Raw genomic sequence first — 17,437 nt, forward strand, 5'->3', positions numbered from 1 at the left:
GTCCCTCTAGTTCCCTCTAGTCTTACACTGCTAAATTAGAGACGGCTAGCGCAAATAGCCCTCGTGTAGCTTTGCGCGAAATTAAAAACAAACAATGACACAAGTGGCGATTTGTTGCTTTATTTTCAGCACGTGTCTACTACAATCCTTGACAGTAAAATAAATTACAGAAAATAAATGTAAAATGGTTAACAGTTCAAACTCTGAATAGAAATACTTTGAAACTTTGTGACCAATAATAAATCAAAAAGACACGGCTGACTTATCCCTGAGATCTCCTGTTGACAAGTTTCTCTGTTATGGCAACACGAAACTTCAAACAAAATGAGGAGCCATAAAATTTCAGAAGTATAGTGTACAACCAATGTGGAATACTACTTTAGTTGGCTCATATTTTATATTAAAGGTACCTTGGTATAGAGAGCATTTGGGCACAGTCACAAAGGTGCCCATAATGTCGAGGTTCTACTGTATATGTTATGCCTCCCCCTGTCTCTAGGAAAACGGGGAAAGTACTTGAATTTAATCATCAGATTTTCTCATTTCCTGTTCTTGTATTCCTTTGAAATCTGATTATAGTTTCTACAGGGTGGCCCTTATGTCCCTACTCATCCATATATTGTGTCTAAACAACGTTATAATACTAATGATGAGTTGAAGGCAGCTGTTACCGCGGCATTTGGAACAATAACCCTGCTATGTTGAGGAAAATGTCTCACAGAACATGGCGTCGCATAATATTATGCAGCGAGAATGAGGGACAGCACACAGATACAGTGGATACATAAGATATATGGATGGGTAGGGACTTACGGGCCACCCTGTAGATAGTTGTGTCAGGTTGTTACTTGTTTACTTACTTGTAGCAGATGAAAGGTGACAGAATAACAACTGTCAAAGTTGTTCAAAGTTTGGAAAGTCAAAAAAACAACAACAGACAAGTTATGTAGCTTGAAGAGGGTTGTGAATGGTAAACTATGTAACATAACCGAACCGCTATATGGCCATAAGGAATCGGCAGTGTGCTGCTGGTTCCTGATAAAAGCCGTGTAATACCATCTTTGAAAATGATTGTTACACTGATCATTCTCTTTTTGGATTAGGTTTGCTTGTTTTGGAATTTCGCACAAAGCTACTCGAGGGCTATCTGTGCTAGCCGTCCCTAATTTAGCAGTGTAAAACTAGAGGGAAGGCAGCTAGTCATCACCACCCACCGCCAACTCTTGGGCTACTCTTTTACCAACAAATAGTGGGATTGACCGTCACATTATACGCCCCCACGGCTGGGAGGGCGAGCATGTTTAGCGCGACGCGGGCGCGAACCCGCGAACCTCGGATTACGAGTCGCACGCCTTACGCGTTTGGCCATGCCAGGCCCTTTTTTGGATTAGGATACATCAGAATTGCTAATTGTTTAAAAGTATGATGACGCTGGAGACAGCTTAACTGGGTAATGAAAGAAATATTATGATAAGTTTAACCAGGGGTGTAGTGCTGCCGAAACACATCGGAGCAACGTTTCGTCATCTGAAATCGGAACTGAATATCGGCACTTCAAAAACTAAAAATATTAATGTAAAAAACTCATTCAACTTACACTTGAAAATAGGTATCGTTTATAAGCAAACACTTGACCAAAGGTCGATTTTTTTTACCTATTCGTGTTGGCAGGATAGGAGGTATGCAAAGTATTATTAAAATCAAAGTTACAAATATTATAGTGCAATTGAAAACATAATGAATTAATAAGGCATGTGATTTTAAAACTTCTCTTAATGTTTAGTGATTTTATTTGGTATACAGTTGTTGTGTTTTTTGCTTTGATGCTTAATTTAAAGGAAGTTGCAAGTTTTTCTCGCTACTATTTGAGTATTCAATTTGGCTTTAATATACGTAGTCTCAAATGGCTTGTGTTGAATATGTTTTCTTTATTTAAATTGGACTCAAAAACTTGAAATTAACCGTTGAGATCTTTGCCATTATTATGACGTCACACGTTTGACATATTTTGGCAAGTCTCCTACACCATTGAGTTTGACATAGTGATAAATATACAAAGTTTCTACAACGTTCTTTAATTATTATATTTATAGAGTGAATTTAATCTGTTATGTAGCTTAATGTTAGAATAACAACAGCATAAACATTGTACCATGATATAAATTAATTTCACTACACACTCGATATGATACTTTACTAAATCAATTAGCTTTATAAAAACTTGAAGCCAGTTTAAGTTTTTGTGTTGTTTTCTGAAAATAAAATAAGAGCATGGAATTTATAATTTTTACGTTTTTTTTATTTGCTTTTTAGGAAGTTCGCAGAAACACTTCCAACCGAAGAGAGATTCCAGAGTGAGATATATTCAGACTGAGATAGTGTATATCATTCTTGAACTACCGTAGCTGTTTTATCAAATTATTCATATAGTTAAGATCATATGCAGTAAAAGCTGTCAAAATACATTCTATTAAGCCGATAAGCTTCACCGAAGTCGTGTTCATAATAGCTTTGGACCTACAAAACTTATATAAAAGAATTAAACTTTAAAACCAACAACGAAAAGCAAGTTAAAAAAAAAGAAAAAATAATAATTATAAGGAACAATAGTAAAAATTAGTAAACTCAAATACAATTATTAAGCTTTAGGAAATTTTAAATATCGTGGTATTATTTTGCCACTAAGCCTTGAGCCTAACCTTGACTGCAGGTCGAGAGTTATGCAATAAAAAGCGAGGGAAATTGTTTGTCCCTAATAGCGTATGGTAACGAAGATGCTGTTTCCAAAATCTGCTGTACTCCTCTTAATACTGGAACTTGTTTGTGGTGAGTAACATAAAACAGCATTTTCAACATTTCTTATGACTTAATGTAGTCACTGAAATATTTGTATTTCTCCCTCAGACTGTAAAATGCTGGTTTGTCTCATATTTTTATGCAGTAAGCAACCCTTCAAACACAGCCTTGAATGATAAGTCAGGGTTAAAGTGTCGATGACACCCACAACCAAGGTCGACGACATTCTCTGCAGGTAGTGTGATGTCGTTGCCCGTGTCGAGATAAGGACACACTTTACCTTCAAAATGTTCAGTTCTAGAATAAGGTTAAAGATAGATTTTATAACTTTTAATGCCGAGCACACTTTCAAACTTTGAAGAAAAAAAAGATGCTCAAGAATATAATAAGTCATAGTCAGTGTTTGTATGAATGAAAGAACATAATAAGTCATGGTTAGTGTTTGTATGAATGAAAGAACATAATAAGTCATGGTCAGTGATTGTATGAATGAAAGAACATAATAAGTCATAGTCAGTGTTTGTATGAATGAAATAACATAATAAGTCATGGTCAGTGTTTGTATGAATGAAAGAACATAATAAGTCATGGTCAGTGATTGTATGAATGAAAGAACATAATAAGTCATAGTCAGTGTTTGTATGAACGAAATAACATAATAAGTCATGGTTAGTGTTTGTATGAATGAAAAAAACATAATAAGTCATGGTCAGTGTTTGTATAAATGAAATAACATAATAAGTCATGGTCAGTGTTTGTATGAATGAAAGAACGTAATAAGTCATGGTCAGTGTTTGTATGAATGAAATAACATAATAAGTCATGGTCAGTGTTTGTATGAATGAAAGAAGATGATAAGTCATGGTCAGTGTTTGTATGAATGAAAGCATTAAACTAAATTTTAATGAAATTATTTTTGGTTAGCAGTTTTTCATAGTACATTAATAAAGAGTTACAAGTAGTCAAATGTGTTATATTTTCTTCATTACGCGTTCTACTACATATTAAAATAAATATGCCGAATTTTAAAAGTTCATATATGATAAAAATAACGAGTGATGCGTAAAATTATGTTTTATTTATTATGAGGAAAAACTGATACTGTAACATTTCAAGAGCCGGATATTTCACAGGAAAAAAATGTATTGAGTTTGAATTTACTTTGAAAATAGAAAACGGTGCCTGGAATTATTTTGTTTATGTTTGCTACGCCAGAATGAAAGTAGAAAACCATTTTATGTTTTATGTGTTTTGGTGTCGTTGTTTTTTTTATAGATTTAAACAGTGTTTGTTGCTTTTTTCTAGGTGAACCTAGTATAGAAACGACAGCACTCGAGCCCGTGGTGGTGAGTGAGGGGGATGCAGCTTATTTGGACTGTGTTGTCACTAACATAGGCAATTATACAGTATGTAACATTCTCTGACTCTTACATATGCTTTTGATAAACCAGTTTTCAAAACTGGGTCAAATGTGCATTTTAACATCTATACTATACTTGTCAAAAAGCGTTATTAAAAAAGAAAGATTAACTGACTCTTACAAAAAGAGCAGGAGTCATTGTAAGTGACAAGAGCTTCTAGATGACTTTGGTATCAGTATTGCAGAGTTAAGTTTTATTATCCCTTAATGATCCCCTAGGTGTTGATTCCTGTATGTGGTGAGGGGATCTCCCAGAGAAAGTTCTATTCTGTCAGTTTACCTCCTCTGGGATCTGAACATCCAACCACCTGTTTACTAAGCGTGTCGATCTGTGAAGGGAAGGATAGAATCGTGGCGGTTGATGTGTCCAACCCTAACACACTGCTTTGCCCTTGAATTTCTGTAGACGAACGTCCTTGGGGTAGCCCCTCCAGGACCGATGTTGTGGACATTGTGTCTGATGCTGGTGTTTGGGTATAGTGCTTACGAAACCATGGTGTTGCTGCAACGTCCTTGTTTAGCATTGTAGTTTGGCATGGTGGGTGGGGTCACAAGACAACGAAATATTCCTTCTTTACTGTGGATCCTCCAAATAAAAATAAAATAGTGAAAAACAGACCATAGGTAAACAACCACATCTTGAAGATTCTGAAGAGCAATCTTCAACTTCTTCAACGCATGTGCCTCATTTTCTGATATTACACGCTTTACCAGACAAATATTTAGGGCAAATATCTCCCTTTTTTATTAAGTAGGGACTAGAAGGGCTTGCTGGCTCTCCAAAGTCAGTTAAAAAGCTACCCTCTGGGGACACCTTGGTGGAAACATCCATTCCAAAACATAGTGAACTCCTCTTGCATTCAAAGGTCATTGGGGATATACCTATTGAGGTTACGTTTCATGCTATTTTGAATTCGTCACGAGGAGTTATTGCTGAGAGAGGTTTGAAGAACATCCCCAAGTCAGAGATCCTCGCTGATTTCTCCACCCAAGCCGTTTGTGCAGTGAGATGTATCTATACTCGTAAAGATGAAATTATGATGCAGACCAATGTCATAATTTTGAAGCTCATATCACCACGTCCACCTGCCACCCTCAAGGCAGGTTATCTGAATTGTATAAATTATTACCATATATTCTGAGCCCTCTCAGATGGTTCCAATATTAGCAGTTCGATCACTCAAAAATATCATGTCGTCGTTCCTTGGGATGCCCTTGTTGTGGTGACAAGGACTATAATGCCTGTGAGTGCGAAATAGACCCTCATTGTATTAACTGTAGTGGCTCTCAACCATCTTACTTTTGTTCATGCCCTAGGTGGGTGGAAGTAAAAGAGATACAGTGTTTGAAAATGGTTTACAACATTTCTTACTCCAAGGCCGAAAGTTATTGCCAAACACTTAATCTCGGATTATACTGCTACACTACATCCCACTGCTAGAGTGGGAGTGCAGACAGATCTCTCTGTGCCTCTGAAAGAATCGTTTTCAAACCGCGTAAAGAGTCTTTTGCCTTCCATGATTAAGAAAGTTGATGAATCAACGTCAACAACCATCTCTGTTCCTACCATTCCTTTCCTGGATCCACTTTCTTTGGTTCTGGGTTTGGGCATTTCCTTGGATCCATCTTATTCTCTGGCCCCGAGATGCAAAATAATTCAGCTTTCACGCTCTCACTCGCTGGAATCTTCTTCTAAGACAGAAACCGCCCACTCGACCCAGGGCAGGATCCATGCTACTGTTGCAAATGGGCTCTATGTCGATGACTTCCACATCTGTGTCAGTCGTCGAACATGAGATGTATTGAGGGCAGCTTCAGCAAAGTTCTTGGGTCTTATCTTTGACCGTAAGCTGACCTTTATATCATACATCAAGCAGCTACAAGTTAAGTGTACGAGAGCACTAATTATCCTCTGTGTCGTCTCTTCCACTTCTTGGGTAGCAGATCAATGTTCTTTGCTAAAAATCTCTAATGCCCTCATTCAATGAAAACAGGACTGTGGATCTCTGGTTTATAGCTATGCTAGGATCTCAGCATTGAAGATGCTTGACCCCATTCATCATCAGAGGCTTCGGCTCTGCACAAGGGCTTTCCACACTTTTCCAGTCCAGAGTTTTTACATGTAATCTCATTAACCTCTTCTACACCTCCACCATTTTCAACTGTCTTCAGTGTATGGTTCACAGCTTCGATCCTTACCGCAACATTCCACCTGGAGTTGTGTTTCAATTTCTCAGTGGGCCATGCTTTTTCAGAACAGGTGATCCGCCATTATTCCTTTTGGCCTTTACATCCAGGCACAGTTGGATAATTCGGGTCTGTCCTTATATGGCATTGTTGTACGTCTTTTATTTGTCAAACATCTTTCTAACCATCCTTCCATTTCCATTTATATGGATGATTCAAAATCATGTGACTCTGTGTAGTGGTTTGGTGGTTGTGCACAGAATCCCCTCTACAGATTCTACATTCACTTCCAAATTGTACATCATTTCTCTTGCCCTTAATCACATAGAAGCTGAGCAGTACTCGATTTCTACTATTTATACTGACTCGCTTACCTGTCTACTGGCCCTAGAATCGCTTTACATTAGTTCTTACCCTGTTCTCGCCGATATTCAAAACTGACTGGCCCATTTATCTTTAACATCTACTTCTATTCAGTTCTCCTGGATACTAGGCCACGTTGGTATTTGTGGGAACGAGCTCACTTACACTGCAGCTAAGTCTGTCTGCTCTGGTGCTATCACTGCCGTGCTTATTCCATATATGGACTATGGTCCTGTATTCAAAGCTCGACTCTGTGGCAGTTGGCTTGGAATGAGCAACATGATAACACGCTTTCCCAGATAAAATTTTCTATTGGACTTTGGCTGTCTTCTTTCTGTAAGGATCAAAAGAAGGAAGTTGTTCTGTCTAGACTACGCCTTGGTCACAGTTTTTTAACTCATCGTTTTCTTTTGTCTGGGTCTGATGCACCAATGTGTGTTTTGTGCAATAGCTCACATTTTACTATCGTGCCGTCGTTAGAACTTTGAACAACAGCAACATTTTACAAATGTTTTATCCACAAGTTTAACTCTGACACTGGACAGTGACATTGGCGATGGTGATACTGTTCACCTTTCAAATGTTTTTGTTATTTTTTCTTGAGGGTCATGGCCCTTTTAATGCTATTTACGTTTTTAAATAAAAATTGGAATTTGTTTTGTTTTAACATGATTCCTATTTACAAATATTAATAATAATACTTTATCTTTAATTTTTACCGGTTGTTTGGCACAGACTGTTTTGTTTTGAATTTCGCGCAAAGCTACACGAGGGCTATCTGCGCTAGCCGTCCCTAATTTAGCAGTGTAAGACTAGAGGGAAGGCAGCTAGTCATCATCATCATTCACCACCAACTCTTGGACTACTCTTTTACCAACGAATAGTGGGATCAACCGTCACATTATAACGCTTCCACGGCTGGACGGGCGAGCATGTTCGAAGTGACGGGATTAGAACCCGCAACTCTCGGATTGCGAGTCGAGTGCCTTATCCACCCGCCCATTGGCACAGATAGCCTAGTTACTTTGCGCCATAAAACGGCAACCAACCAACACTTATTGATTATTTTATGGTATTCTGTGTCTTTTAGATGATCTGGAAAAGGGTTGGTAATGGAAAAGCCACTTATGATGTTCTGACAGCAGGGAACATAAGAGTGACAACTGACCAAAGAATTTCTGTTATCCATGAACCAGGTAAGTACTTTGTATTTACACCAAGAATAGTATTACGTATTATAGTTTATCTCGGAAAAGTCTCCGATTTATTATGTTACGTATTACGATATTAACTAACCGGAAATTTTAATTATAATTTAGAAGTTAATTCAATGTCAATATTTATCAAATTTATAATATTTGACTACAAGATTGATACATACAATTTTTCTTCTTAACAGAAATATATTTTAATATATAAACAGTAATACAATTTGTAATAACGGTTATTATAAGTACTTATTACAAATAATGATTTGTGTACAAACGTTTTACCAACTTATAACTATGTTTATTCTCTATCCAGTCTTGAACTGAATACTTTATTGACGGTTTACGAAGAGCAAATTACTTGTTTATTAATACACAGATATATTTCACTTGATGGGAAGCTAACTAGTTTCTTCAAATGCGAGTTTTTTCTTGACGAAAATATCTAATATTATCGCAGAAATATTAACTTCAGAAGTTAATTCATCGAAGTTAAACGGTTTGTATTGTTCGAAATCTATAAACGTTCCTGGTCAAATATCTATACTTTTCCGATTAATAAGCGTTTATCGCAATTATAACTTCTGAGGCTTATAGTATACTGACTGTAGCTGACCAACAATAATATTCTTTTCAACTGTCTTTCAATGTGTCGATTTATAAAACAATATTCGAAGATACGCTGTTGTTTTCTTAAAACATATATTGTTGATTCTTACTCTTGAGAATATAGTACACTGACTATATTAAACCAACAACATATGAAACTGTCTCTCCGCGTTGCGTTTGTTGCCTTTTATAAGTTGTAAGACAAGATCCTCGAAAGTGCAATTGGCAATAATACTGGTAGTTATTAGTATTTTACATACATACCTCGTACACTGTTTATTCTTACACTTGAGAATTTTCTACAAATTTAGAGAACAGGCGGGGCTTACGCAATACACATTCAACAATATAAGTTACATACAAAATAAGCAGAACAAACTTGAATTACAGTAGAAAGCGACATTTGTATTTTGTTATTACACTGAAATTTATTATCAGTTGCTCCAAATGTTAAAACTGATAATATTGGAAAATAAGACGCACAAAATACAAACTAGAAATAACCGGTATTTTAGTGAAGCCTTCTCCAAGAATAACAAAATTACTTTCATTCAGTACAACATTTCATGATTTATAAAGTAAATTCCCTTTTAGGATAATTATAAACTATCGTTGAAACGTTTGAGTAAGTCTATGAAAGTAATTTTAGAAGTAGGTTACAAAATAAAACCCTCAAACTCTTACACGTAAATAGTCACGACATTTTGACATAATTATTGATGTCATTATTGTGATAACATCATTATTGTGTTTGTAGTTAGGCGCAAAGCTACACAATGAACTATCTGTGCTCTGCCAACCAAGGGTATCGAATCCCGGTTTCTAGTTTTGTAAGTCCGCAGACACACTGCTAGGAGGGTATCCTTATTGTGTAAGTTTATCCTATTCTGACAATCGTATACTGTAAGTTTATGGGGGCATTCTGCAATGATGTCCTAAAAACAATAAATGATAAAAAATTCAGTTTATTGAATTAGTGTTATAGATGTAATGCTCAAATGATGTAGATGTAATGTTCAAATGTTATTGATGTAATGTTCAAATGTTATTGATGTAATGTTCAAATGATATCCCTTAAAATACATTAAATTAAATGTTTTAACTTTAGTTTTATTTAATCATACGGATAGATGGATTGTGATCTGTTGGCAAGCAAAATCATCTGGGCTTGAATAAATAGAATTATCCAGAAACATCAACCGGGATGTTTTTCTGAAGATCATTTTTTTATCAGACAAACGTATGAGATGGGTCGATACGCAAGTATCATTCTCTTAAGATATACACAGCGTAAAAAGACAAAATAAACTTATTGTAGTTTTTTTCCTATACAAAATAAGCTTGTTTTGAATATGGTGGGTTACCTAATGATGCCATGTAAACCTGGTAAAATGTTGTGAATGAAATAAACAAAAAGTATACAACGTAAACAAATAAAAACTATACATTTAGCAACGTCAATACGTTGTTGTTTACAATCCCTATTTACTGGTTCGTCCGTAAAAAGAGAGTAAGCGTACTGTTGAAACGTTTTTTAATTATATTTAATGTTTCATTTTTATAACTAAAATCAATACTTTAATGAGACAGTTAATGCATTAAAGGCTAACTACAAATCTGAACAGTTAATCTAGGATCGTAATTTCTTATATAACATTACAAAATGTTGAGAGACAATAAGGGTCCTGTTGGTCCATCTCGGCTGTCCAATCCTCTAGGCCTAACCGAAACGATTAAATAAAGACTAAAACCAGCCTTCGTGATTCACTTACTTGTCTAGCTTTCTTCTAAACGTATTCAAATTTACTACCTCCGCAACATCCCATTCCATATTCCAAACAGTTTATTCGAAAAATAAAATTGTCACAGCTGAAGACGGCTTTTACTTTGCCTAAATGTATATTTGTGTTCCCTAGTTCTATAATTCTCCCCATTAAATAGAAAAAAATGTTGATGCATCAACATTATCAATTTCTTTTATTAGGTTGAGGAATAATTCGTGAGCGTTTTTAAATAATTTCATTCAAGCATTACATGCAAGACTATACAATACTTCAATGCATGAACACATTACACCCAAAACATTTATTATGATACTTTATTTCATGTAATACCTAGGTATATAGTATGCATTGTTGTAAACGAAATTGCAAGAAATTAAATGCGAAAAGCAGATGGTGTCGAAAATGCTCGATTTTGTCCACTTGACATTCCATTTAATGAGCTGAAAATGAAAGCAAAAATTAAAGACATATGAAAATCAAACACACCATCTATTAGAGCAAAAAATTATCTACCAAATGACATGAAATATTTTGTGAAAGCGTTTCATTTATGAATATATTTGTTTAACTTGAAAAAACGCTCACGAATTATTCCTCAACCCAATACAATCAGATCTACTCTAACTCTTCTATTTTCAAGAGTAAACAACGTTGAAGACGTTAATATATCCCCACATAACAACCACTACGTCCCAGGTACCATTTTAATAACCCTCCTTTGATCTCTTTCCAACAATTCAATTTATTTCCTAAGCTCATCTGACTTACTCTTCCTTTTATCATTAGCGACTACATCCAGAACATTTATTGATCTGTGCAGTAGGGTAGCATAATCTAACCATTTTTTTTCCTATTTACACTTGAACTTTTGTGAATAAACGTTTTAGTAGGTGTAACAACAATCTTATTCAGAGTTTTTGATTTTGCTTACATATGTTTATGATAGTTTTTCTATATGGATGCATATATTATTTTATCAAACACATTTGTTAGAAACTTGAGTGATAAATTCATGGAATCTAATCAGGTAAAAAGTATAAAAGAATTCTACTCTAACTGTAATCTTCATCAAGAGCTTGTTTCATACTGGTTGGGAACTTTACACTTCGTGGTGTCAAATCTATACTAAAACTAATAGTGTACAGGTATTATTTCTGTTTCTATTTAACAGTTATTAACGTTGGAATTTGCTACAATTTATTTTCTAACAATTCTGAAACTTAGCCTACTCGTACTCATTCTGACTGATCACGGCTTTTTACTAAGCTTTTGTGTGTCACTCAGTTTAAAAGTCAGTAAACATAATTTATTGATTCTTCCACTTTAAATAATGTTGCAAAACACTAAATGTGTATTCATTATATTCTATTTTTCAACATATGACGGGACATGTTCAATAATGAAGTGTAAAAATGAAATTCAAAATAACATAAACCACTATCACAAGTTAATAGTTAGTCAGAATTCCATTGGATTTCCATACTGCTTCACACCAAATTGGCATATTTTTAATGAGTTTGTACAGATATTCCTAACTGATCGACTGCCATCCTTCCTTGAGTACTCCAAAAAGTTCATCCTCTGTGTTTGCGATTTTTCGTTAATTAGTTCAACTCAGCCCATAAAATTTTCACTCATATTGATATCACATGACAGACCTGGTCATTTCTTAGCATCGATTCTCTTATTTCTAAGATATCTTTTAATTACTTCACAATTGTAGAGAAACTTGTTTGATCATTTTGTAGACTAATTTGTATAAGAAGATCTAAGAAACTACAACAGGTGTACAACACTTTTTATGATAAAATGTAACTAAAATCATGAAAACCTCAGGTACTTACGAAACCCAGTATTAAAATTAGAATTTGAGACCATAGTTGAGCAGATCTCGTCGAGTGCGTTCTAAAAAATATAGTTTAATACATTCTGTAAAATGAGCTATTAACAGAACAATTTTGAAAATTAATTGATAAAGCTTAAAAGGAAATTTAAATTAATGTAAATTATCCAGAGATGTAAAAAACATTATTTTAACATACGTTTTAACAATACGTGTTTACATATTAAATGTTAGAAAATATAAAATGTATGCCATGTAAACTACATATATAAGTGAAAAGTCTAATCAGTGTGTTTAATGTATACTCATTCATTACTTAAAAGGTACAAAGTGTCATTAAAATAGTGGTTTTATTTACAGAAATGAAACAGATGTTATAAAAATATCTCAGCTGTATGTTAAAATTGTTAGTAACACTATTCACCTACATAAACCCCACCTGTCTTCGTAACACTCATATGTTATAATTAAATATATAAATAAATACTGTAAGCATAAATTTAGGCAGGTTGAAATGTGTAGGCAGTCCTATGGAACTATAGTGATACCGTCTGCCTGTAGAAACTCCATTTGTCTTTATAAAATGTATGTAATACAATTAAATATATAAATTAAACCTATAAACACAAGTTCAGCAATTTGAAATCTGTATTCAGTCCCATAGGACTGGAGTCACACTGTTTGCTTGTAGCAACATTATCTACCTTTTAGAATCTTATGGAATACTATTAACTATATGTAATCAAAACCTATAAAGTTGATAATAACGATAAGGTCTAGAGATTATTAATTTTCTCAGCACAGGCTCTGTGAATTTGATTGATCACGTGACTTCTATGCACTATTTTAAAGTATTTATAGATTTAATGCTTCTAACTTTCAATATATTGTGAAAATCTTCACAAAATTTTGCAGTCTTTCAGTTAATATCATAAGTTTTTCACATACAAGAAATCACATTTTATGAAGCATTTTAATAAAACAAAATAAAGATTTGTCCACTAATGTACTGAGTATTTATTTTGAATAATCTGTGAGAAATTAATTTTCACGTTAAGATTAAAAATACTTTTCCTCACCTTAAAAGTAACAAATTTCTTTTGTGTTATCCTAAATATATTTTGTACGTTTTATTAGTAAACCCTTATACCTATCTGTTATTTTACCCACTCTATCTCAAAATGGAATTGGTCAGTTTGACCGACCTCGTAACCGCCAAAAAATCGAAATAAACCTACATTACCCTAATTTTCTTTCTGGAAAGGCTTCAAATTGTAGCAAGAAACCATATTCTTTTGTTCAAAGTAGCTTTAATCTCTTAACAGCATACATCTATTTATAATTAAATTTTATCGTTTTATTGCCCATTTTCTTACCCGATTAAGCATGAAAAACAAGAATTATAGCAGTTACAAATCTAATTTTTACCATCATTTGTCGATGACATTTAAGTCTTCTTTTTTGTACTAATTGTTTACTCTGGTAGTAATGTACTAAATAATTTTCATTTAATTAAATAATGCACCAAAGAACAAAGATTAATAACATACAAAACAGACAACTTCTTCTAGTCAACTAAAGTTTTTCTGACTTTCTAAATATACAACAAGAGCCATTACAAGTTCATCCAAGCTTGTCATTGTGATTCCTGTGAGAACTGAAGTAATATTATAAGTGAAATTGACGCATATCTGTTCAGAACCCCACGTAATACAATACACCATTTTATAGTTGAAAACTATGACTTTCTATCGGTTATAGGTAATTAAATGTAAGCTCTGTTAAAAATCCAGAAAAGGAGGCTGTGACAAATGGGTGTGGTAGTAGAAATCTGGTTTTCCATTTGATAGCTATGTAACCATACAAAATTTAATGCTATAAAAGTTATGGCAATGAGGATTTTATAGTGAGTAATTTACAAAATATTAAATATAACACTTTAATCGTTCCTATAAAGTTGATGGCATGTTGACATACATTGATATCTGTTGATCTTTGTTACCCTTTGGTTGTGCACTCGTGCTTGCTTATCATAGGTGATTTCATCATCGTGCTGGTTCTCTGGTAATGTAACTTCTGATGTCACTTTGTGCAACAATGACTCCTAGCAATGCGCCAATAGCAATGCACTCTTTGGTAATAGACAACTCCAAGTAGTCAAGTGTCATGTCTGTAGACAACATCCGCCTGTCAAGTCATGCCCTAACTATTTACATCCAATTATTACTAAAAAGTAAAATTTTTCTTATAAAAATGTAGTTTACAAATGATTATTTCCAAATTATTTTATATATATATATATTATATTTTATTCTAAATCTTATAAAGAGACATGTTTTATTGAAAAAATACATTTCTTTTGTTACATAAATGATAGTAAAAATAATTTCGTTATGAACAGTTAAACATTTCTTAGAAACAGCTCATCACAAAAAGATTAATAATTTTCTGTAAAAGTCAAGAAAAATCAGCAGTGAAAGTTTAAATACATTATTACTTTCCAAGTAAGTGAATTCTTCAGTGGTGCTTTTAGTCTTAGTTTAACGTTTCATTTTATATTCTTTTGATGATAACATATTTTTTAATATCCTAGGAGGGTATAAATCAAATATCCAAATATCAAGTGATTAACCTAGTCATTAATGTACCTCACTTATTCTCTATGCTACTTGTGAAGATTCCCATGGTCCACCTCTCTAGTCAAAATGTTCTGTATTATCCTTACAGGAAAGCTAACCACAATTTATTTGTAACTCATATATATTAGCAGTTTACTATAAGAAAAATATTTTTGTTTTCATACACTCGATATCTTTTGTTTCTCACAATGTTTGAAACCATGGTGTTGTTCCTAATCTTACATCTCATATATTTATTGACTTCTGTGTTTAATGAAACTGTTATGATTGTTTGTAATGTCTCTTCAGTTATATGCAAAACTGGACCTTTTGACTTGCTTTTGTAAACTGTAAAAATTAAAATAAATATACACATATTTATATATGCGAATGTGCTGTGTTAGATACGTATGTCTTGTTGCTATTTATTTTTATATGATTATTGAATATAGAATGTATATCTAGTAAGTGGCCATATTTAGAATAGTTCCTTTACATTTCCTGGGTGTTTGTTTAGAATTAAGAGAGTTTGAGCTTTGAGTTATATTTAGAAATTTCTTGAATATTTCTAGTAAACGCTGGCATTTTATTTATTGTCCATAAGTTATCTGACACTTTTTATGTGTGACAAATATGTTTTCGAATATATTGATTTAATTTAGCTTAATAGATTTTCCTTCTGTATAGTCAACCAAACATTTTAAATACACCTAAAAGATTCAGCTCATATGGAAATGCAATTTCTAACTGGTACAAAAATATTAAATTCTTCTGGTATTCTCAGGTGTATTGACTCCCCCTAAGAGTGATTAAGTATGTTACACATAATAGTAGGAAATTTAACAAAAAATATAATATGAAACAAATCTGAATTTATAACTTGAACTAAACTGGAAGAATGAAAGAGATGGATCACAATGTGTAAGAAAATGAAACAAGCTTTATTTTTATTACATGCACAAAAACAATTAAAACACGACGAGTGCACAAGAGATGACATATTTCTTGAAGTTAACTCTTTAAAATACTGTTAAAGATGGCATTATGCAGAAAAAACAGTAATACTATTTTTAAAGCATGTGTGCTATCCAAGTTGCTGTTTCTCATTCCCATAAAACATTAAGCAAGATTATATTGACCTGTCACAATAAACCAAACATTATACATATCCTCCTCATGAAAAACTGTGACACAGAACAATAGGTAGACAGGACAAAATAAACTTAATGATTTTTATTAATGACAGTCTACGTTACATCCAAAGACGCGTGCATATGTCGTAGTTTTGAAATATTAATCACAATGGTAAGAAACGTCTTACATGCATGTATACTATTGGCAAACAATTGTTCAGAATTGGGGCTAATAATAAAATGATGATAAGTTAATATATTTTAATATCTATTTTTACTTAAACTTCAAAATTGAAAGCTGCAAAGTACGTCTTTTTATGATGGAAGAATTATAATATTATTAATGAATAAATAGGCCTACGTCCAAAATAATTATATGGAAAAAATGTTCTGTTAGTAGTTTGATTATTAGACCTATACATTTATGTGCTAGTAAGATAAAGACCAAAAATTAATTTCTATGTGCTTAGAACACAGAATGTAGTTCGAATTTACTTTATTTAAATCAAATAATAGTGTTGAAAATGTTCGAATTTCAATGTTTATGCAATTGGGAACTGAAAATTACATTTGTTGTGAGAAAATCAATGATAGCAGTTAGTTTTTTTTAGCGTGTTCAAAATTTTCGTGCTAAGCTACAAATGAGGTCTATGCGTACAAACAGTAAGCTTTATTCTGTTAAAAACATTCTATGTATTTTTTATTTAACTGAGAATTCAGAAATGTATACGTCTTTTTTTTTCTTTTACTTCAGGTCATTCAACTTGGATTTTGAAAATTTCCTCTTCGACAGAACAGGATTCCGGCCGATATATATGTGAAGTGAACACAGCATTACCTCTTAGGGTTTACAGAATTCTTACTGGTAAGCTTTCATCTATTTCACTCTTTTATTGATAAATATACAAAAATAACAAACGTTCTTCTGTCTACAAATTATAGTAATGATGTTCAGCTATCGATTAAATAACAAAATCGTATGTAATGTTTCATGTTAGCTTTTATGAATTTAATTGAATTTAATCTATGGTAAATGACTGTTCAAATAACAGTTATTGTTCGTAGTAAATCCCTTTTTTCAACTATATCACTTGATTCATGAAACATAATTATCTTCTCTCACAGAAAGCTACATTTGTAAGAAATATTATCATTAATTTGATATGAGGGTCAAAGTTTTATGAAGCTAGACCATTTACAGTAGGTGTCTGTGACTTGTTGGCAATAACTTTGAACAATGAACGGACAGCACACAATCCAATAATACATTCAAAATAAGTCAAACAAAAATTCCTTACACTATAAGATATTACGTAATCTAAAACTGTAAACAGTTCTCTTTTCTTTTTGTCTAAAGTCTACACAGGCTAGTTCAGTTTCTTTAGAAACCAACTGACAATATGAATTATTTTCTCTGCTATGTTTCTTACTATACATTCTGCGATAAAGTTACTTACCTTTCTATGTTTGTTACTA

General features: G+C 33.2%; 1 protein-coding gene across 3 annotated transcripts in view; it reads left to right on the plus strand.

The window, feature by feature from the left end:
- LOC143252107 (Ig-like and fibronectin type-III domain-containing protein 2) overlaps window positions 1-17,437 on the plus strand; it is a 163,909-nt gene that overhangs the window by 40,415 nt on the left and 106,057 nt on the right. For 2 of the 3 annotated variants that reach the window (XM_076503754.1, XM_076503753.1), the window contains exons 2-5: window positions 2,314-2,354; window positions 4,102-4,202; window positions 7,857-7,962; window positions 16,716-16,826. In XM_076503754.1, coding sequence (XP_076359869.1) covers window positions 7,857-7,962; window positions 16,716-16,826 — 217 coding nt within the window. In that variant the 5' untranslated portion in view covers window positions 2,314-2,354; window positions 4,102-4,202. Of the gene's footprint in view, window positions 1-2,313; window positions 2,827-4,101; window positions 4,203-7,856; window positions 7,963-16,715; window positions 16,827-17,437 lie in introns of all 3 variants that reach the window. The other variant, XM_076503752.1, reaches the window with a different exon arrangement.

This window comes from Tachypleus tridentatus, chromosome 6 (assembly GCF_004210375.1).
Source record: "Tachypleus tridentatus isolate NWPU-2018 chromosome 6, ASM421037v1, whole genome shotgun sequence".
In the NCBI taxonomy this organism is placed as follows: Eukaryota; Metazoa; Arthropoda; class Merostomata; order Xiphosura; family Limulidae; genus Tachypleus; species Tachypleus tridentatus.